Genomic DNA, 23,139 nt, shown 5'->3' with positions numbered 1-23,139 from the left:
GCCACTTTTTCCCTTTACTATTATTTTTTTATTTCGGTTTTGAGGTTAAAAAACAAAGTTCAGAAGTAAATGAACCCTTTTGTGAATTACATAATTACAGCAAATAACAGAAGTAACAGGATTTTCTGCATCATGAATATTTAAGGTTTGATACAATCTTTACTATAAAAGGTTATGAGCACTGGCGTAACTATAGAGGGTGCAGGGGATGCGGTTGCACCCAGGCCCAGGAGCCTTAGGGGGCCCATAAGGCCTCTCTCCTCCATATAGGGGACCCAGTACTATGAATACAGCATTATAGTTGGGGGCCCTGTTACAGGTTTTGCCATGGAGCCCAGAAGCTTCAAGTTACGCCTCTGGTTCTAAGTAATGTAACGTAATGGCCAGGGCCTCAATCAGGAAAGACAAGGCGTAGGCTTATTGTGTGTCAACGGAGCAAAATCTTAAACCAATGCCTCTAGTATTAAAGTGTTAGGAGTACTATTAGTTGATTTCCATATCTGGGACTAATCTTCATCACAAAGGAAAATGGTCTTCCTCCCAACGTGAGCCATACATCAATTGTGTGCAATATGAATAATGGACCAATCCAGAATATATTTCAGAAAGGAGGACTTTAGCATGTGGGTGTCTTAAAACTCATTTAGACGGAATGATTATCACTCAAAATTCGTTAAAGCGACCGAAAATGAGCGATAATAGTTACATGTAAACGTAGGCATTCTGCACTCTTTGTCTGAACAATGATTTTAAGGCGAACCTAAAATCCATCGTTCTGCCACAGAGAGATAACGTATCTGTCAATAGACCGCATGCCATGTTCTCCGCAGGAGATTGCATTGTATTCTGCCAGCAGTCCCTAGGAGAACAATGCAGCTGTTTGCACAGAAGAATGTGTGATTAGTCACACACTGGGCTCTGCAAACAGCTCCTGGAGGCCCAGTTACATGCAAATGAAGCTGATAAAGTGTTAATGGACATTAGTTTCCATTAACACTTTATATAGAAATATAGCTAAAACTTTCAGTCTTTCAATAGTTTGAAAAATTATCTTTGCATGTAAATGGGCCTTTAGGTAAAAGATTCCGAAGATGTTAATGCCAGGGAATTGTTTGTGCTTTTGAGGAAAAAAAAAAGATCTAATAATTTAACCCCCTTGTGACGGCCCTATAGCATTTTTACGTCCTGTAGAGGCAGGACGTGTATGAAGGCCAATCACAGGGCTACCTCCCTTCATACATCCCAGGTGTTGGCTATTTCTTACAGCCGACACCCAATAGCAACTGCTGCGATGAGCCGCATAGCTCATCGGGGCTGTTAACCCTTTAAATGCCACTGTCAATTCTAACAGCGGCATTTAAATCTCCCAATCAATGTTCAGGGGTGCCATACGGCCCCCCTGTGATGAGATCACAGGCAGCCATGTGGGTGACATGGCAGCCAGGGGCCTTCTGAAAGACCACTGGGCTGTCATAGCAGAATGTCTATCGGCCGTCCCTGTGGGGTGGCTTGATAGACTGCCTGTCAGATTGCAGTATGATGTAATGCTATGGCATTACATCATACTGCAGGATCGATCAAAGAATCGCAAGTTGTGGTCCCCTCGGAGGACTAGTAAAAAAAAGAAAAAAAAGATTCTAAGTCATAAAACAAAAATACATATTTGTTATCGCGTTATCAAAATAACCCATTATTTGCCCCAATGAACGTTGTCAGAAAAAAAAAAGCCACAAATGCACTTTTTTGCTCACACTATCTTCAAGAAAAAAAAATGCAATAAGAAGCGATCAAAGTTGTATGTATTCCAAAACGGTACCAACACAAGCTACAGGACATCCCGCAAAAAAAACGGGCCTCCGCAAAAAACTATGTCAATGGAAAACTTTAAAAAGCTATAATAGTACAGCAAAACACTACACAAGTTTGGCATTGTAGTAACCCATACAATAAAGTTATGTCATTATTGTGGCAGTTTCTGCGCCGTAGAAACAAGACGCATCGAAAGATGGCAGAATTTCATCTTTTTCCCCTATATCTCTCATTAGAATTTTTTTTAAAGTTTTCAGTACATTATATGGTACACTAAATAGTACCATTGAAAAAAAAGACAACTCAGCCTGCAAAAAACAAGCCCTCATACAGCTACGTCGATGGATTCATAAAGGGGTTATGATTTTTTTTAAGGGGGGGGGGGGGAAATAGAGGATTTTGTACAAATGAAAAAATAAAAAAGTAGAAGGAAGTTAGGCCTCCTGAGTATTTAATATAGAGTCCCAGATTTTAAGAAGGTTTTGTTATCGTGTTAGTAATAAGAGGTCTATTTAAGGGTGGGGTCCAAAGTATTAGTTCTATAGCGAGAGGACGCACCTCTATAGCTTCTAGGGATAATCAGAGGGGAGCATTACCGTACCCGGGGTAATGTGAGCGTACAAGCTTTAGATTTAGCACCGTTACATGTTTATACCTGGAAGTATCTCAGCTTTGGTCCGTTCTGTCAGTAGGCGGGGGGTAATAGTGTGGGGAGAGGAAACGGATCATTAAAATGTCTGCAAACATGCTGATCTTATGAGAAACCAATACTACATCACTTCCTTTAGGTTTGGCTTATTTTGGATTTTAACAACCAGTGGTTCCATGGCAAGGATAAGCAGAAGGGGGTATAAGGGGCATCTCTGCGGTGCTCCTTGATGGATAGAGATGGCTTCAGAGCAAAAACCTTTTAAACTTACCAGGGCTTTAGGAGAAGCAGATATTACCCGTAGCCATGTAAGGAATTTGGTAGGACATTTACAAGAGCAGATATGACTAGTTAACGGTATGGATGACGTTATACATATCCAGGGAGAGCAGCGTGGCGGGAACGCCCCAGGAGTGGCAAATATGACAGGTGTGTTATACGGCAGATATTGTCCGGGCTTGTCAACCTGGGACAAAACCCACTTGGTCCGTCCCGACTATTAATGGTGGAGCTGCATTTAAACAGGAGGCTAACATTTTTGTAAGGCGTTTTAGGTCTACATTGGTTTCTAGTGGATCTTTCTCTGGTTTTGGAATCATAGAGACCGCTGCTAGAAGAGACATACGTCCTACTGGGAGTCCCTCTCACATAGCATTGAAGTAATCAGCAAGATGTACACTTAAAACTGGGGACAATTTCTTGTAGTATGAAGCCAAAAAGCCACTCGGACCCGGGCGTTTGTTGGTTTTACAGTGTTTTCATAGCATTAGACACGTCACGACTCACCAGGTATGATTTTCGAGGCCGGGTATTCTGAGAAGGTGACGGCAATGTAGGAAGTGTAAGACTTTGGAAACCTAAAGCCAATTGATCCGAGGGAAGGAAAAGATGTGAATAAAAGCTTCATTAAGAAGGGTTGCATTCTGAAGCCGTAGTAAGCGGGTCGGCAGTAATCGCATTTTGTTTATAGAAGGGAGTTAGAGGATTTGAACGGAGTTTGCAAGCCAGAGGTGAAGATGGTTTATTGGTCAACAGACACCATCATTAGCGAGACCATTACGTTCTATTATACCAGTAAGGCTTAGATATATCTAACTCCGCTCCCGCCTGAGAGACTGCATGAAGATGGGCTCTAACCTCAAGACCTTTTGTCCATTCCTAGCTTTTGTGCTACACATTTGCATTTACATCGGGCGGCTACTTGGACAAGGAAGCCTCACAGTAGCATTTTATGTGCTTCACTTAAGGGGATAAAGGAAGAGACGGATGGGCCCATTTATTGGGAAATATTCTTCTATTCGTGTTTGTAAAGAGGACAAAAAAAAAAAACTTCATGGATTGTTAAAAGGGAATCAATAAGGAACCAAATCATATTATTAGGGATCTACAAGTGGGACACGGGGCTGTGGTCTGACCAGGGTACCAAATGGATTTTTGCATGTATTTGAGGTACAGAGAAGTAGGTACTATGATATGGTCAGTTCTAGAGTATAATGAATGGGGGTCTGAAAAACATGTAAATCTTTAATGATTGGATTCATTTCATGCCAGGAGTCAACCAAATGGTATTGAAGAAGGGATTTGGAAATGTTAGACATTGAGTGTAGGGTAGTGAAAGTGGGGTTGGTAAGAAGATGGCATTCCTGTCTAATTTGGGGTTAAGAACACAATTAGAAATCGCCATATGAAATTATACCAAACTTATTGATCTCAAGAAGTTTAGATATAAAGTGGGTCTGCCTAGTAATTGCAGTGTAGTATAAAACAATGGTCACCGAGATATCTTGTATGGAGCTCGTTAGAATTAAGTAGCGGTCTTTGGGTTCTGCAATAGTTAATCATAGAATGGTAGAGTTGGAAGGGACCTCCGGGGTCATCTCGTCCGACCCCCTGCACAGTGCAGGATCACTAAATCATCCCAGACAGATATTTGTCCAGCCTTTGTTTGAACACATGCATTGAAGGAGAACTCACCACCTCCTGTGGCAACCTGTTCCACTCATTGATCCCCCCCCTCACTGTCTAATATCTAATCTGTGTCTCCTCCCTTTCAGTTTCATCCCATTGCTTCTAGTCTTTCCTTGTACAGATGAGAATAGGGCTGATCCCTCTGCACTGTGACAGCCCTTCAGATATTTGTAGACCACTATTAAGTCTCCTCTCAGCCTTCTTTTTTGTAAGCTAAACATTCCCAGATCCTTTAACCGTTTCTCATGGGACATGATTTGCAGACCGCTCACCATCTTGGTAACTCTTCTCTGAACTTGCTCCAGGTTGTCTATGTCTTTTTTAAAGTGGGGTGCCCAGAACTGGACACAGTATACCAGATGAGGTCTGACCAAGGAAGAGTAGAGGGGATAATGACCTCACGTGATCTAGACTCTATGCTTCTCTTAATACATCCCAGAATTGTGTTTGCCTTTTTGGCTGCTGCATCACATTGTTGACTCATGTTCAGTCTATGATCTATTAGTATACCCAAGTCTTTTTCACATGTGCTGCTGCTTAGCCCAATTCCTCCCATTCTGTATGTGCTTTTTTCATTTTTCTTGCCCAGATGTAGGACTTTGCATTTCTCCCTGTTCAATACCATTCTGTTAGTCGCTGCCCGCTGTGCAAGCTTTTCTAGATCTTTTTGATGTATGAATAAGAGGGACTGATTTACTTAAACAGATTGTGTCCCCTTTTGTTTAAGTTGGGGCAGTCGCCAAATAGAAAACTGGCAAGTGTGGCGAAGAATTAGAGAAATAAGTTTTTCATGAAGGCAAGAAGTGTCAGCATGGGTACTGTTGTAGTATCGGAAGACCTTTGACAGTTTAAAGCCTTTCACATTATGGGATACTATTTTCAGCTCTATAAGGAGTTATGGGTGAAGTGGGGGTTGGATTATATTGTTTTATCTCAAAAGTATGACTCCATGAGAGAAGAGGGGAGGGAGACGTAAGGGATGGGGGTAAAGGTGGTGGTGGATTGGCCAACTGATCAAGTTAGCATGTATAACAAATTTAGGGAAATCACCGTGGAAGTAGCTGTCTTGGTTGCCATCATATCCGACAGTCTTGGGGGGGCGACGTACCACAACAGTACCATAGAGAATTTATATTATGAACATCATGCAAGAGATTCAAAAGGAGAAATGACCCAAAAATAGAGGAAGAGAGGGAGAAAGACAAAACAAACATTAAAAAAGGAGGGGGGGAGGTTTAAAAGGAAGATAATATTGGAAAAGGTATTAACCGTTTTTAAAATTTGAAAACATTAAACTGATGGTCATCATCCCAACATCAAGTGAATTAACTAGATTTTATCTAAAGACCCTTTTTGTGGCAATTTCAGAAGTCCACTGTATTATAACACTGTGTGGTCCTGAAAGCAACGGAGAGTTCATGGAGATTGAAAGTAGCTTCAGATAACTTGGGTTTGGTCAGTCTAGTCAGGATATTTTTACAAGCGGACTGTTATAGAGTACCGTAAGTTGCTTAAAATCAGGTATTTTTAACGTGGCGAGGGTCCTTCTGTGAAGTTATCAGCTGGAATTGTAAGTTTTCAGAACGCAGCCAATGTCAGGGATCAAACCCAGGACCTCCTGTACTCCAGTCAGCATCTCTTCTCTGCTGAGCTGTCCAGATGGCTGGACCTGGGGGGTCTGGACAGCTCACCTGCAAGGTTATGCAGGGCTGTCCAAACGAGTCTGGAAAGATCCCCTACATTACCTTGTTCTTGTCCCTAGCTCCTGCTCCCCGATTGGATCCTCCCTGTTCCTTAATTGAACTTCCTATAAAAGTCTGGCCCTTACTGCAGTTCCTTGCAAGATTAGTGTGCCTCACAGCCATAGTCAAGCTCCACTACCTGCCTGCGTCTCTGCAACCAAACTGAGATCTACTGTTACTGATCTCTGGCATTGCTCCCGACAATGTTACCTGCTTGCTGCCTTGTACTGAGAACTGTGATCACCTGTTACCGACTCCTGGCTCTCCTCTGACTACGCTCTTGGTCTGCATGGTCTATGACACCGGAGGCTCCAACCACCTTGTTGTGGGGAAGGCCACCATCTCCAGCATCACTTTGGTGAATACTCTGGAAGCCCATGAGATGCTGAAAGACTTGCATATGAAAGACTGTTCTTCCCATCTTAATAGGAAACATCCGAAAGCTCTGATACCACAGGCTGTCAAAGTAATCATCTTTCAAGTCTATTATGAACATCAGGGAGTCTTGAAGAGTCAATGGAGTGATGGTTTTCATTATTGGGATTGAGCACAAAACCTTTCCCTCTACCTGCTCCCCCTTTGAGTTAACTACAATACCCCCTTTATAATCTTTTGGGGAAGCATGAAGTCTACGGGAAAAAAAACACAACACGTTTTGATAGTTTGTCCTTTGGAAACCCCCTTTTGTTGTCACCTGCTCTAATATTTTATCTAAAAACATGTTTCTGATAGAAACCTATGGCATATAGTTTATTTTAGGAAATGGTATCCACAGACCATAATTCCAACCACAGGGGCCTACAGATTAAGTTTGTTACTGCACCCAACCCCACAGATTCCACTAAAGCATTAGCCAGAAGCCTCATGGCCATTTTCAATAGAGGAATGGAAACTATATTATCCCCATGAGAGGTTTTAGACTTATAATGCTTCTCTAATTGACTCATCCATATAACCATTGACCTCGGCACAGAGGTAGCTGCAATATTGGTTTGTATAGTACTAGCCGCCGATCCCCATACCTTTTTGAGAAGATGCTTGGCCGTTCAATCCATTGCATAATGTAATGGAAGGAGTCTTAAAATGCAGAAGTGGTACGCTTCACCACTTGAATATCCATCTCCAGAATTAAAGGACAGACGATTCTTAAATTCTCTAGAAATGGTCGCTTTTCAGCATCTTTCCATTCACCTAATACAAGATCTTTAAGATTCGAATTAACAGGAATGACTTCTCTTTCTAACGCGAAGGCCTCCAAACAATTTGTCTTGAGACTGATCTGGGCTTTTCACCTCCTCAATGTCCATAATACTACGGACTTCTTTTAAGAGGGTGTCAATATCAACAGAATCAAAGTAGCATTTTCTGTCCTCTACATTGGGGTCCGAATCTACATTTTCTCCTTCCTCCTAATTTTCATCCGAGTCGTTATGGAAAGCCTCTAGCTCAGAAGAATGCGATATTCTAATCTCTTCCAAGGCTTGCTACTGACAGAGGAACGAGAAAATGGCAATTTATAGAAGATGTGAATTCCCTCTCTTATGATAGATCTTCTATCTTCCCAATGCATGGAGGGCATAGCATCTTATTATATGAGCCTTTCAAACCCACACAAGTGTTGATTTTCTCATCTTTTTTCCCTTCAACTCTAACTTAACTTTAGAAGATGAGGGAGATAGTCTTACACTAACTATGTGTTCTTTTATGGGCCCTACTAACGGTATTGAGAGGTTCTGTGTTCTCTCCAGACTTGGGGGCATCCCATACCCTGCTGTTCTATATTAAAAGATAAAGCTGGATCCGGCCCAGAGGCTGGAGAGCTAGAGGGCCATTAAGTGGTTAATGTGACTACGCACCCAGCCAGGGGTGCTGAGAGGGTTCAGATGTTTTGGAGGGGACAGAATTAGGGAGCTGCATTACTTTACATAACCCCCCAATCAAGTAGACTGGCGCCTTGAGGGCACCATCGAGTGAGTGCACGGTGCAAGGTGTCCATAGTGACCAGTAAAATGGGGAAATGCTATTCTTGCAAGCAGGAATCCGGACAAGTTATAATATAACGTGCAAGAGACCTTCAAGATACAAGGTATGACAAGCTTCTGACAGACTCGTAACGTGGTCAATGTACAGTTGAAAGGACTCCTAGGCTTCTCAATCAATACCTTGTTTGTATGAAAATGGCGCTCAAAGACGGCCCCCTAAGATGTGTGGGTGTCAGTGTGTCTAAAACCAACTCCACTGGTGGAATAGAAGAGGGACCAAAAGGCCAATTGCCCTACAGTCTCCATCATGGTTGGCCCTTTTCAGAGGGAGCTTACACCTTGGGACCAGTTTTGGTACCGTAATACTTCAACTCTAAAGTACCGACCTAAAGGCCAACATCTCCTCCTAGAAGATGACCTAACAAGCTGCAGCCATTCTCCAGGCAAGACTTGTAGGAAAGCAAAAAAAGTTACCGAAGAGCCGTCCATCTGAATGAAGAACTTGGAATCCTGGCGTCTACTCGTACAATAACAGCGTTCCCCAAATGTTGTGTTACTTCTGCAATGAGCACAATGCAGAGCGGAGGGGCAAGACCTGGCAATGCCAACGCCAGGGCGGGAAGGAGTGATAATTGTTTCAATGCCGCCCGGCACAGGAATGAATTGTTACTCTCTGGAATCCTGGCACACAATTTAAACAGGAAAATTCTAGTTTTTAATAACTTCTCACAGCGGAAATCTACATATAAAGTCAAGGAGCGGCCTGCAAATACTTTTTATACCGATATTTCATACACGGTCTTTTTCAAAATTTTATTGGCTGTCCTTGGAAACAGACCAATGTTTAGCTCCACCCTTTTGTCAAACATGTGACAACTAGTCCGTTCTGTAGAACGGTCATCACAATTAGGTCACGGTGTGCTGCTCCCGGGTGACAGAAGCCAAGTGGATATGAGCAGTGATAAGAGCCATCACAGCATTAGAGGTTCACGGCCCTTTGGCCGGATTTGGATTGGTAATTCCGTGATCCTCGTCCCCATAGATGATCCACGGCAAAATGCAAAGCATTGAAAGGCATGCATTTCTAATTTTCCTTCACACTGGCGGGTATAAATTGTGGATACCACGAGTGGAAGAAAAATTGCATCATGCTGTATTGTACCGCGGAATCCACGCGGACTGCCTCCATTGTAGTCACAGCGGCGTGTGACCCGCAGGCCATCCGCAATGAATTCATTAGCACTTATTGTTTGGTTTGGGTGAGCATAGAAAAAAAAAAGTCAATTAACTTGTGTAGTCCTTTATAAACGACTGCCTGTTTATTGTGAATGGAGGCAGCGGGCAGAGATCTCCATCGCTCTCCGCCTCCATTCACTGAACGATTATTGCTTATGTGTGAAAGCATGGGAGCGATAATCACGGAGATGACGGTCGAGCGCCTAAAAGGGGTTTTCTAGGCAAAAACTATTGATGACCTATCCTCATCAATAGTTGATCGGCAGGGGTCTGCAGCTCAGGATCCCTGCCATTCAGCTGAAGTGATAGTTGTACCCAAGTGAGCGCTGTTATCACTTCCATCCATGCCAGACACAGCACTGTACATTGTATAGTGGCTGTGCCTGGTATTGCAGCTCAAGCTCATTCTCTTGAATGGGACCGTACTGCTCTCTGGTCATGTGATGAAAGAGGCTGTTGCATTCCCCGGATCATGGCAGCTTCTTCAATCAGCTGATCTGCAGGGATCCCAAACAGCAGACCCCCGCCAATCTACCATTAATAACACAGATCATCAATAGTGTAAAACTGGACAACCCTTTTAACCCTGTAAGCTTATATCCTACGGACAGTGCAAATTTAGGATCTGGCAACAGGCGCAGATCAGCAAGAAAACCAAATCCCGGTGTTAACCACATAGGGTGGCTGTCCACGGGCAAGTTGTCATTGCGAGATCCGCGGCGAGAAAGCACTCGGACCTCGTATGACACGCTTTCCTTAGGCTAAGTTGCGGGATTCAAATCGCAGCATGCGATTTGTCAGTTCTCCCCCCCCCCCTCCCCCCGTCAGAATATTGCTAGCAATATTCCACCTCGGCCGTGGCCAGGCAACCTTACGTGCCACAATCAATGTTGATTGCAGCATGTAAAGGCTTCAGAGAGGAAGGGTGCGCCCTCTGTGATGTAATCAGCCCTTCACTATGTAATTGCAGAGGGACGGTGGTTTACCATGGCAATTGGATGCCAAACGGATGCCAAACAATGGCATCCGGGTCTGCCATGGCCTAGGATCGCTACAACTGACACAGGCAGAAAATGCCACAGGGTGGCAGAAACAATACAACACATCACCTCCGGCTGCTCTTGGCACGCAGACATAATCAAATAGCAAATATAATCCACCAAGAGCACAAATCATCAGGCTCACATTGGGCAGGATATCACCAGAAATCTTGCGGCTTTGCTGCAGCGAAGAACGGTGAAATTTCCGTCAGGAAAGCGCAGCTTCAAAACCCGCGCCACTGAGCTGTGGCTTTTGGAGCAGCTTGGCCCAATGCTTTTCTGTTGTGGCTGGCGCTCCCATAAAGTGCCAGCTGCAATGGCGCGTCATGGGTGCAAAAATCTCATCCACACGGGGCAACCGATCCACGGCAATTCTTTTTTTCCATTGCAGCCTTACTCCTCTCTATAGGGAGAGAAAGCCGCAACAGAATGTCGGCGGACGAACCAACACCCGCGGCTCTCCCGCAAAACACTTGGTGCTTTTCAGTGCGGCCAAGCTGCGAGATGTCCGTCCCGTGGGAACCCAGCCTGAATGCTGTAAATTAAAAGACAATATGGGGTTTTTTTGGAAAAATTTTGCTTACTTGGAAAAAAATTAAAAAAAAGGCAATAAAAGTGACCAAATCAGCCATATGTATCCCAAAGTGGTACCAATAAAAACTACAGAGCCGTCTATGGAGAAATAGTTTAAAAAAAAATGAAGTTGTGGAACTTTGCAAACAGTGATGCAAAGAAGAAATAACTCCCCCCCCCCCCCAAAAGGATTTTTTTTATATATAATCTTGGTATTGCCGTAATCGTACCAACCTGCAGGAAAAAAGAAAGAAAAACTGCAGACATGATGAGTCTTCTCTCCCTGTAATATAGAAGTTCTGCAATATATTATGTGTATCCAATTCTAATAGCGATATAAACCACAGCTCGCCGCACATAGTCGCGCTCTCATACGGGCGTCAATGGGGAAATAAAAACAGTTACGGCTCTTGAAAAGCGCAGATGAAAATCCCCCCCAACAATCGTTCCATCCGAATGACCTCGCAGGCATTTCCGCCACATTCAGAAGGCAGGACACACCCATAGCGACGGCTTCGTTCTCAGTTTCCGTATTTTGCGCACGCATAAAACATAACCTACTTTATTATTTGCGCATTTGCTTCAGATCCCCGCTGATCGCACCGAGTGAGCGCCGTCGTCACATCCATCCATGCCGGGCACAACAATAGGAGATTGATACTTAGTAATTCTGTAATATCCCCCCCGCCCCCGCTGTGGAGGCGCCTGGTAAGTGATCCGGTCTTCATGAATTGGGGCGGCTCCACCTCTAACCTGATTAGTCTTTTCCGTATGGATTTTCTAGACTCCTAATGTAATTCCTGCCCGGGTTTGCGCCATTTCCAACATCAGCCACAGCGTTTCCTGAAACACTTTAAGGTTGCTACGGCCAAGTTATGTCCTGGGGGCGGCACAGAGGTGCGATGAGATTTTAGTCCCAGAAGGATTCTCAGCACTCATTTTGGATTAGATTACGGTACAAGATCGAAGCTGAAGCTGCTCTCCATCGTGCGTGCCAAGTTCTCCGGAGGTTCTTCATTGGTCATGGAAATTCAAGATTTATATATCCATCCATCACAAGCTTGGGGGGGGGGGGTTACTTTTCTCTTTTTTCCCCCCTTCTTATTTATGGTCTGCCAAAAGAGGCAACGTCTATTTAAAGGGGCAGTCTTGGCTCCGTTCAACTGATGGCCTATCCTCTGGTCATCAGTAGTTGAAGGATATGGGTCCGGCACTCAAGATCCTCGTCCATCAGCTGATTTTAGGGCTCACAGTCCAGTACAGTGGGCTGGATGTGCCAACAGGGGAGGAAGTGGGAACATCAATTTCACTCCCACTGAAATCAATGGGAGCACTATGCTGCCATTACACTTCCTGTTCTGGACAGGATGTCCGTAACAGGAGGAGAAAGTGGAGGAGCAGCGCGGCTCTCCCGTTGATTTTGGTGGGGGTGAAGCCAGCACCCGCACTTCCTCCCCTGTCCGCTGATGAAAACATCCGGCCCGCTGCACCGGACAGCGGGCCTAAAATCTGAGCGGCAGACCACCCCATCCATCATCCAGAGAGGATAGGTCATCAGTAGGAAAGAGCCCAGACAACCCCTATATAATGGCCGAACTTCTAATAGGCCTTTAACAAGGCTAAGGATTAGACCAAACCACAAGAGAGAGACCCATCTGCAGGCTGTTTTGGGGTTCTTGTCTGTCAGCGAAGAGCTGGGCTGGGTGCAAGTCCTTTGATGTTGGCGCCCTCCACAAGGAGGAACTTCAAGTAGGTATGGGCAGTCTTATATAGGCCATGCAAAGCACCCTGAGAAAAAAGGCAAACAGGGAATGGAAAAGTACCTCCACAGCGCCACCTATTGGAAGTTTGTTGATGCAGCAAAAGGCCAGCAGCAGCAGCCTGGTGATGCACCATTGATGGGCCAATGGTAAGCTGGGGACACGGCAGGCAGGAGGACCTCAGTGGGTTGACATTAAGCCGGCTGGAGAGACACATTGCGCCTGACAGTGGGCACAGTAATTGGGGAGAGGGTAAGTGAAGATGGACTGGCCTCAGAATTGGGCAGCAGGTGCGGTCTGGCTGTTCATGAGAACTGAAGTGTCGCCATCAGGGTCACGCTCCCCCATGTATTGCCTTACATAAAAACGTGACGCGCGCCACAATGGGGTTTTTTTAAATTATTATTCAAATTTACATTTCTGTAAATCAATCAACACGACAAAAAGAGGAAGTCGTTAATTCTGCCCCGCAGAGGCGGCCGCGCCAGCGCTTTAATTTTTTTAATTGTATTTTCATGGTTATTTTTTTTAAATTCTACTTCGTATTTAATTTTATCTTTTTATACATTTTTTGTTTTTACTTAACCCCTTCATCGCCCCACAAAAAGAAAAATAACACCAATCACCAGTTCCTGAATGCCTTTACATTTTGCGCATTTCCTGACTGCACCGCCCCGGCAGACGCCGCTGGAGGGATGAACGTTGCCCTTTGTGTTGCCGTATAATGTACGGGATTCCTCCCACATAAACCATCCCGAGATCAGATGTTTTTTAGTAAAAATAAACAGTTGTCATATTTATCAGTGAAGAATGTGGGATTTGTGGAAAATGAGTAATAAAAAACCTCTCTGGAGGATCGGTTGGTCCAAAGTTGTCTAAGAGCTGGATGGAGGCCACAGAGTAACACCTCGTCCAGCGGGGAGGAGTGCAGCTGCATCTAGTAAAAACAGCCCAATGTAGAGCCATGACCTTAGGATCCCTTGGTGGGGCGAGAGGAAGGGGGCGGGGGGGCTGAATATCGGCTCATGTACGCAGTGTAGACACACCGAGCTCCCAGCAGGCTCGGGGCCGGACACACTATCTGGACTGTCACATTTAAAGGGGCATTTAAAAACACTTTTTCAGCCAACTCCCCATCTGATCGCTCGCGCCAATCTCATCATGGATAGACTTGCATCAGAGGCTTTGTAGCTTTAATGGGCCGCCTGCACGTGGGTGAGTTCCGCAGCAGATGCCGCCCATAACAAGCTATTGAAAAGCGCCTTTTCCTTCACCTGAGCGGAAATCAATTGCAACTTTCTGCTCGCGGAGGAAAAGAATTCACAGCATGTACTATTTCTGTGTGGATTCTGTGCGGACGGCTTCCATTGAATTCAAAGGAAGCCGTCCGATCCGCGGCCCGTCCGCCAGGCGATGACGCAGGAAAAGCTGGAGTTGAAAAAAAAAATATTATATATATATATATATTATATAATATATATCTCTGTACTGCGCATGTCTGATGGCTCACCGTGCGGACCATCCACAGTACAGATGAAGGGAAAATAAAGAAAGCAGGTACACATGGACGCCGCTACTGCCAGGGTCAGATTCTACATGCGGAATCAAACCCGCCCGTGTGCAGGCGGCCATACTGTACGGTAGATCACATTTGAATTGGCTGCCACTAGGGGGTCTCCCTTCCAGCTTTTCTGCAATCCACTCTCTGTCATTAGGTACAGAGCTTCTGTAGTGATACAGAAGCATGGAAGTTTCTTTAGCAAATCGTGGGAGGGGCTATCTTCACAGGCAGCTCCCAAGCACTTAGGCTGCAGGCTGACATATCTGCAGACACTGTCATAAAGACCTCCACAGTCTCTCTTTCTCCTGCTGTTACAGCACACGTGTGTGTGTGTACATACGTACGTACACACACCATAGTGGGTTTACTTACCATTTGGCCAGAATGTCTCTAAATGCTTGATTGATCTGGGACAGCAGAGGGGTGGGCATTGAGATACTACCTCTCTGCTGATTGTACCAGAAACAGTGCAATGCAGCATGGGAAGTTAGGGCAGGGAAGCCGGGACAGGGAACTACTGGCAGAATACTAGGCTTGCTGCACACCCCTCAGAAGTTACAGACATGAAACAGGGGCAAGCAGCAGCAAATAAGGGTAAGGAGAAGTTGGGGTTATTTTTGAAGACTCAGGTACGCTTTAACAATGAACAGAATGATATGACTACAGTGAAGACTGACACAGGCAGAACCTTAGAAGAGTGGGATGAGGGGTAAAAAAAAAAAAAAAATAAAGGTAAAAAAAGTCCTTAGGGCATGGTGGCCAGTAGAGGGCGTCACTCAGTCTCTGCTACCTGTGCAAGACACCAAGATTACAGTTAAATTGGAGATTACACAGGACAGAAGATCTCTTCGTCATTCCTTAAACATCCTTTATACTCAGAGACCCTAAATTGCTTGCAGGGAAGCGGCATCCCTCGTTATGGCGAGATTTGGATCTCGCAAGACGCGGAATTGTTTTACAGTGTTTATTTCTCATCACATCCCGACCTTCTATGAAGATGTCAAACTGTTTATAGAAGAGCCAAACCCCGATCTACAGCAGGGAGCCGACGCTGCACAGCCCCCCCGGGGCCAACAATAGCAGAGCCCTCCCACAGGCATAACTACGTTTGGTGGCCACGGGAGATCCCCCCCACATATGGTACACATGTTCACCTCCTGTTTTTAATCCCAAATTGCAGAACTGAGGGTGAATCACGTGACTTCCGCACAGCCAGGGGCAGCTTTTTTAGAAAATGGGTCCCAAGCGAAGAAATTTTTTTTAAAAAAGACATTTTCTCATAAATTTAACTCACATAATATTACCAGACAGTGCCAACGTATCCAAATACTACTGCAATAGAGTGCCCGTAATACAAGAATTCAGCCTCCATGCAACACAACCATATACTGCTAGAAAAAATGCTGAGTGATTTTAGCCTACTCCTAGGGTACCTGAACTCATGGGCCCTAGGAAATGGAGCCAAAAAGCTCCATTCCTACAGCAGTGGCCAGACTTGGTATTACATCTACTTATTTCAATGGGAACTTGCAATACTAAGCCTCTGCTGAAGGTCTTCTGCTTCCTGCAGATATCACCTCAGAGTATGAGTCCACTGGCCTGGTGAACAGCTGATTGGTGGGGATCCTGAGTGATGAACCCGTGTTCACAATGGCAAAGACAAGAGCTGTCAGAGCAGACCCCTCCTAGGGACCACAAAGCAGCCCCACCACACGATGGCTCCTCCACCACGTCCCTGGCACAATTCTTTATAAGATCTCCTTTGGCCTTCAGCACCGCAGCAGTTCATCATGGTGGTACCCGAGGACCCAGGGTGTGCCAAGAAGTCATCCCTCACACCATTACTGCACCTCCACCAGCCTGACAGGAAGGGGTCATCAATTCATGCTGCTTGCACGAAATGTTGACCTCCCAGCAGCAACAGAAATCTTGATCGATCTGACCAGGCAATGTTTTTCCACTGCTCTGTGTTGCAAGTTTTGCGCTCTTTTGCCCGCTGGAGTCTCGCCTTTCTGCTTCCTTTAGACACACGGGGCCCGACCCATCAGAACCTCATTACACCCCAGCATCAATATATTGTCTGCCTTCATACATAGTGTATGGAGGTCAGGGTGCCACAGGGATAGGTGCGTGTGTAGGGAAGCCCTTTTTGGGGTTATTACTCTACTTCTTCCTAGGGACAATCTTGGTCAAGTGATTTTGTAGTTTCTCAGTTTGATGTTACACACTACAACTGATGGCCTTGGGTCAGGATTAGAGGAATCATGGCTACTCTCCACCTCTGTATGCTGGCCAGTCACCATTGTAGCCCTGGCTGACAGTCCATGAATAGATTGCTGGCCACTATTTCCTGCCATTGTAAGAAGTCAATCAGCTGTAGGGTCAGGGGGTCCCAAGGACAGAGGAGGATTATGAAGCGCTGTGCTGCGGTCCCGCACTCCCCCTCCTCTTCCCTGCAGAGGGATTCCCCCATTCATACCTTTGCAGCACAAATAATCCACGACAAGTGCAACGGTGTTTACTGTGTACACAGCGTCCAAGGGCATTTACCGAGCGCCTGGATCCTCAAGAACCCTGACCCACGAAGGTAAATAGAACACACTTGCTGGTGCAGCTTTTCTTACAAGAGCAATCATACAAGCCCCCCAAATCTGAGCTAAAATGGTAAAAACGGAGACCTTAAGAAATAAGGCGGCAAACTGTTTATGGAGAATTTCCAGCACCCAAAGGGAACTCAGCAGAGAGGAACGTCAAGAGCAAAGTCATTCCCATAAAAGGCCAACCATGTTATTGGGAACCAGTTTGAGCACCGGCTCAACAACATGCGAGAGGAACCAGTTTACGGGGGACCTCCAGCAACTAGACATTAACGAGCTTGGAATGTTCATCCACTTCATAAGGAAAATTAAAAATGGACCACCAAGTAAGGTCAGCCAGCAACAACTAGGAGTTAACCAACTTGTGAGAAGCCTTCAGGATCTGGGGCAGCCAACAAACATGGAGCCTCCATGGACTGCAAGTTTACGGTCCACCTCCCAGGCAAGATAAAAAAGGATCTGTAACAGATCAAGGCTCAAGGAGGGCCTCCAACTACTGGGAGTAACGGGTTAATGGCCGACGCCACAAAACACAATTATGGGAGGTCCTTCTATGACCCACATTAACCAGCGGGAAGCTAAACGATTGTTATTCGGTGTAAATGAATGCAGCAACTGAATGAAGAGTCATTGCGTGTAAACAGGTAGTTCACTTACGAAGGACAGTCTGCTGGCAGTGAATGGAGGCGGGTGGGCACGATCCCTGGCTCCTCCTCCAATCAGCGTGTAAAAGCACAGGAACTATGATCTCTGAGAGGGGCGGTTGGGTATCTGTTCCCCTACAGATCGTCCTATGTAAAAGCACCCGAGAACCAGCTTATGAAGGACGTCCAACAACCCAGTGGTAGCTCTACTGGCCAAAGGCAACTGGTTTGTACTGTGCTGGTAAAGAGACAGGTCTTCTCCAGAAGTAATTTCCATATTGGGGAGAATAAACGTTATATGACAATGGCATTGTCTCAATTTGTGGAACTACAAGACCCAGCCTGTCCAGTCAGTGCTATATAAATAAATACAAAAGGGTACTAGATGTTCCATGCCCGCGTATCACGTCTTGTATCCAAGCCAGAGCGGGTACAACGGGGTACTGGAGCCTCCAAGCCAGAGCGGGTACAACGGGGTACTGGAGCCTCCAAGCCAGAGCGCGTACAACGGGGTACTGGAGCCTCCAAGCCAGAGCGCGTACAACGGGGTACTGGAGCCTCCAAGCCAGAGCGCGTACAACGGGGTACTGGAGCCTCCAAGCCAGAGCGCGTACAACGGGGTACTGGAGCCTCCAAGCCAGAGCGCGTACAACGGGGTACTGGAGCCTCCAAGCCAGAGCGCGTACAACGGGGTACTGGAGCCTCCAAGCCAGAGCGCGTACAACGGGGTACTGGAGCCTCCAAGCCAGAGCGCGTACAACGGGGTACTGGAGCCTCCAAGCCAGAGCGCGTACAACGGGGTACTGGAGCCTCCAAGCCAGAGCGCGTACAACGGGGTACTGGAGCCTCCAAGCCAGAGCGCGTACAACGGGGTACTGGAGCCTCCAAGCCAGAGCGCGTACAACGGGGTACTGGAGCCTCCAAGCCAGAGCGCGTACAACGGGGTACTGGAGCCTCCAAGCCAGAGCGCGTACAACGGGGTACTGGAGCCTCCAAGCCAGAGCGCGTACAACGGGGTACTGGAGCCTCCAAGCCAGAGCGCGTACAACGGGGTACTGGAGCCTCCAAGCCAGAGCGCGTACAACGGGGTACTGGAGCCTCCAAGCTAGAGCGCGTACAACGGGGTACTGGAGCCTCCAAGCCAGAGCGGGTACAACGGGGTACTGGAGCCTCCAAGCCAGAGCGGGTACAACGGGGTACTGGAGCCTCCAAGCCAGAGCGGGTACAACGGGGTACTGGAGCCTCCAAGCCAGAGCGGGTACAACGGGGTACTAGAGCCTCCAAGCTAGAGCGGGTGCAACGGGGTACTAGAGCCTCCAAGCCAGAGCGGGTACAACGGGGTACTAGAGCCTCCAAGCTAGAGCGGGTTCAACGGGGTACTAGAGCCTCCAAGCTAGAGCGGGTTCAACGGGGTACTAGAGCCTCCAAGCTAGAGCGGGTACAACGGGGTACTAGAGCCTCCAAGCTAGAGCGGGTACAACGGGGTACTAGAGCCTCCAAGCTAGAGCGGGTACAACGGGGTACTAGAGCCTCCAAGCTAGAGCGGGTACAACGGGGTACTAGAGCCTCCAAGCTAGAGCGGGTTCAACGGGGTACTAGAGCCTCCAAGCTAGAGCGGGTACAACGGGGTACTAGAGCCTCCAAGCTAGAGCGGGTACAACGGGGTACTAGAGCCTCCAAGCTAGAGCGGGTACAACGGGGTACTAGAGCGGGTACAACGGGGTACTAGAGCCTCCAAGCTAGAGCGGGTACAACGGGGTACTAGAGCCTCCAAGCTAGAGCGGGTACAACGGGGTACTAGAGCCTCCAAGCTAGAGCGGGTACAACGGGGTACTAGAGCCTCCAAGCTAGAGCGGGTACAACGGGGTACTAGAGCGGGTACAACGGGGTACTAGAGCCTCCAAGCTAGAGCGGGTACAACGGAGTACTAGAGCCTCCAAGCTAGAGCGGGTACAACGGGGTACTAGAGCCTCCAAGCTAGAGCGGGTACAACGGGGTACTAGAGCCTCCAAGCTAGAGCGGGTACAACGGGGTACTAGAGCCTCCAAGCTAGAGCGGGTACAACAGGGTACTAGAGCCTCCAAGCTAGAGCGAGTACAACAGGGTACTAGAGCCTCCAAGCTAGAGCGGGTACAACGGGGTACTAGAGCCTCCAAGCTAGAGCGGGTACAACGGGGTACTAGAGCCTCCAAGCTAGAGCGGGTACAACGGGGTACTAGAGCCTCCAAGCTAGAGCGGGTACAACGGGGTACTAGAGCCTCCAAGCTAGAGCGAGTACAACAGGGTACTAGAGCCTCCAAGCTAGAGCGGGTACAACGGGGTACTAGAGCCTCCAAGCTAGAGCGAGTACAACAGGGTACTAGAGCCTCCAAGCTAGAGCGGGTACAACGGGGTACTAGAGCCTCCAAGCTAGAGCGGGTACAACGGGGTACTAGAGCCTCCAAGCTAGAGCGGGTACAACGGGGTACTAGAGCCTATCTCCACTATAAATTATGCTAATATTGTAATCACTTCTATCAACGTCAGAATCACATAGAGAATAAGTTTCATCTGTCCAACAACTTCGAGGTACTTGAGTTTTATTTTTTTCGGCAGAGTGCATTTGGCACATTCTTGCCAGTACATGCGCAAGAAGTTCAAACTCCTGCCCTCTGAGCAGGTGTATACTTGTGTTGTAATTGATGCCAGTTTCTGGTGTTAATTACAGTTAAGTGTGTCAGTCCACAAGAGACCACACCCCTCCGCTAAGCCCCACCTACTCCAAAAAGAGAAGTTATAAACTTTAGTGCATGCATTGGAAATTCCACTTTTCCTTTCTAAACAGACACCAGAGAGCTGGCAGAAGGGATTTACTAAACGAGACCCTGCTTTTATATTCCTCCCCATTTTTAGGATCTCTACTTGATGGCAGTGAATGTAAACCTACACCCACAGATCAGAAACCAGTACAGGCTTTATACTTCTCACTGCTGAGGGTTTGCTACAATTGTGTCCAGCCTGAGCAATACTCTAAGGTAAACATCAGCAGCCTAAATGACTCTCCTGTCCTGATCGTGTCTTGCAGTTTGTTTGCACTGATACATTGTATCAGTCTGGAGTGCCCATGGTATAATCTACACCGGATACCATTAGGGCTCATTCACACAGGCATATGTTTTTTCGGTCTGTGACTACACAGCATTTTCAGACTGAAGTTTCATTCACATGAGGGTATAGACAGCAATGTTTTTACGCCCGGGCCAATATACACGACCATCGGAGCCATGGGTTTCCAATGCATGCCTTCATATGGGCGAATATATGGCGCATAAAAAAAAAGGTAAGCCGCTGAAAATGGAACATACGAGACTGAAATATGTGCCAACGCATATACGTTGGGCAAAAAGATAGCTTTGGAACTATCTTTTGGCCAATATATGGCAGCGGGTCCCATAGACTCCTATGGGAGCAGGGGCAAAAAAGGGAGGGGAAGGCATTTTTGCGGCAGCCAACGCTGCAAGGAGCTTCTAGGTGCCTCTGTGTAGGCATTAGAAGTCATTCAGAGGATTTAAGCTGAGCGAGGGTTTTCCAGGGAGCACTGTACTTTTTTCGCTAAAAACCACCGGTCGTGTGAATGGGCAAGACGACACGAATTACACTGGCAGAAAAACGTCCTTTCACGCAAATTTACGGCGCTAGCAAGAAAACATAAAACGCCTACGCTCGTGTGAAAAAGCCCCAAAACTGTACCTCGTCCCTGTATATCTGGCACGGTTTGCGGGTTTTTGTGCGTATATTAACTGCATTTTTCACGCACGCAAAAAAACGCAAGCAGGTCCCATTGATTAATGTGTAAATATGGGAGAATGCATGTCCATGTGTATTGGGGATTCCCACTGACTTCAATCCATAAACACAAACCAAAATGAGGCATGCTGGGATTTTTACTCCACGCACGTAAATACGCACACGAACAACGCCGCTCCGACTACCTCAGTGCAGACCAATGGGGATTCAGCACTCTGTATTATACGCCTGTCTGAATGAGCCCTCAGCTGTGAGACAATAGAATCCGGGCTTCCACTCACTGACAGCAAGTAGTGATCCTGAAGATGGGGAGAATATTGGTTGCCATATGGATGATTAGACAAACGAGGGCTCGTTCACATCAGCATTCGGGAGTTCCCTGAACATAAGACTGAACTGGATGGCGCTCAACAGACCCCCATTGACTACAATGCGGTCCCTTTAATTTCTGGCCAGCAGTTACAGGACAGAATAGCGCTGCTCGCTGTGCCACCTCGTCCGGTTCAGCACTGGAGGCTCCCGACAGATCCGCTGGTCTGAACGAACCCTGATAAAGCTATAGTTCTACACAAGCTCTTAAAGGGCTATACACATGGGGAAACATTGCAATCCCCTCAGGTTGTACCTAGGGGTAAGTAGCTAATGTTCCAGGAGTGGCGCAGTCTGTACGCACTTTCACTGCGTTCCAAATTGCACCAAAGTTGGAGGCTGCTGCACCTCAATGCATTCCTGTAGCATGATGTAGTGCCATGATTTCCTGCCTGCAGTTGTCAGGGCATGCTGGCATCTCTAGTCCCCTGCGGTGTGGGATACCTATATAGCACAGGTGTGCAGAGCTGCGTGTACCTGTGATGAGTCCTCCACCTGTGGGTGGGTGTCAGTCTGCTGGAGATCAGCATTGCTATACATACAGTCCCAAGCTGCTGTGTCAGGGGCTCCTGCCCATACAGCCAGTGCACTCACCTTATATTTAGGGGGCTCATTGATGTCCCTGGCAGGGAGGGCCAGCAGCAGGATCCCTATCAGCCCAATGAGGAGCAGGAGAATGGGCAGGAGCACAGCTAGCAGCTTCTTGGCCATCTCTACCAGCTGTGAGCGCTCCCTGGTCCCTGCAGCTCTTACAAGGAGGTGGGAGGAGAAGGAGCAGCAGACAGGCTGGAGCTGCCAAGCTATTGGGTGGGAAGGTGCACAAGGTGGAGGGAGGCAGTGTAGGGTGGAGAGCAAGACAATGGGTGCACAACATGCAAAACCAGCAGCAGCCCCATGTAAATATACAACAGACCGAGCATGTGCACAGTACAACAAATACAGCATGCACAGTGCATATATAATGTAATGGATAGTATATGGGCAACCCCACTACACAGCATGCACAGTGCATATATAATGTACTAGATAGTATATGGGCAACCCCACTACACACAGCATGCACAGTGCATATATAATGTACTAGATAGTATATGGGCAACCCCACTACACACAGCATGCACAGTGCATATATAATGTACTAGATAGTATATGGGCAACCCCACTACACACAGCATGCACAGTGCATATATAATGTACTAGATAGTATATGGGCAACCCCACTACACACAGCATGCACAGTGCATATATAATGTACTAGATGGTATATGGGCAACCCCACTACACACAGCATGCACAGTGCATATATAATGTACTAGATAGTATATGGGCAACCCCACTACACACAGCATGCACAGTGCATATATAATGTACTATATAGTATATGGGCAACCCCACTACACACAGCATGCACAGTGCATATATA

General features: G+C 46.8%; 1 protein-coding gene across 1 annotated transcript in view; it reads right to left on the bottom strand.

Moving 5' to 3' along the window:
• The window catches only part of ENTPD2 (ectonucleoside triphosphate diphosphohydrolase 2), a 69,767-nt gene extending 47,288 nt beyond the window's left edge, over positions 1-22,479 (bottom strand). The window contains exon 1 of the mRNA XM_066580131.1: positions 22,311-22,479. Within this exon, the coding sequence (XP_066436228.1) occupies positions 22,311-22,427 (117 nt within the window). The 5' untranslated portion in view covers positions 22,428-22,479. The remainder of the gene's footprint in view (positions 1-22,310) is intronic.
• Between the last annotated feature and the right edge of the window lie 660 nt (positions 22,480-23,139).

The sequence above is a fragment of the Eleutherodactylus coqui genome, chromosome 10 (assembly GCF_035609145.1).
Source record: "Eleutherodactylus coqui strain aEleCoq1 chromosome 10, aEleCoq1.hap1, whole genome shotgun sequence".
NCBI classification, from domain to species: Eukaryota; Metazoa; Chordata; class Amphibia; order Anura; family Eleutherodactylidae; genus Eleutherodactylus; species Eleutherodactylus coqui.
Note: the sequence above shows the minus strand (reverse complement) of the source record. Positions and strands in the feature narration are given on the sequence as shown.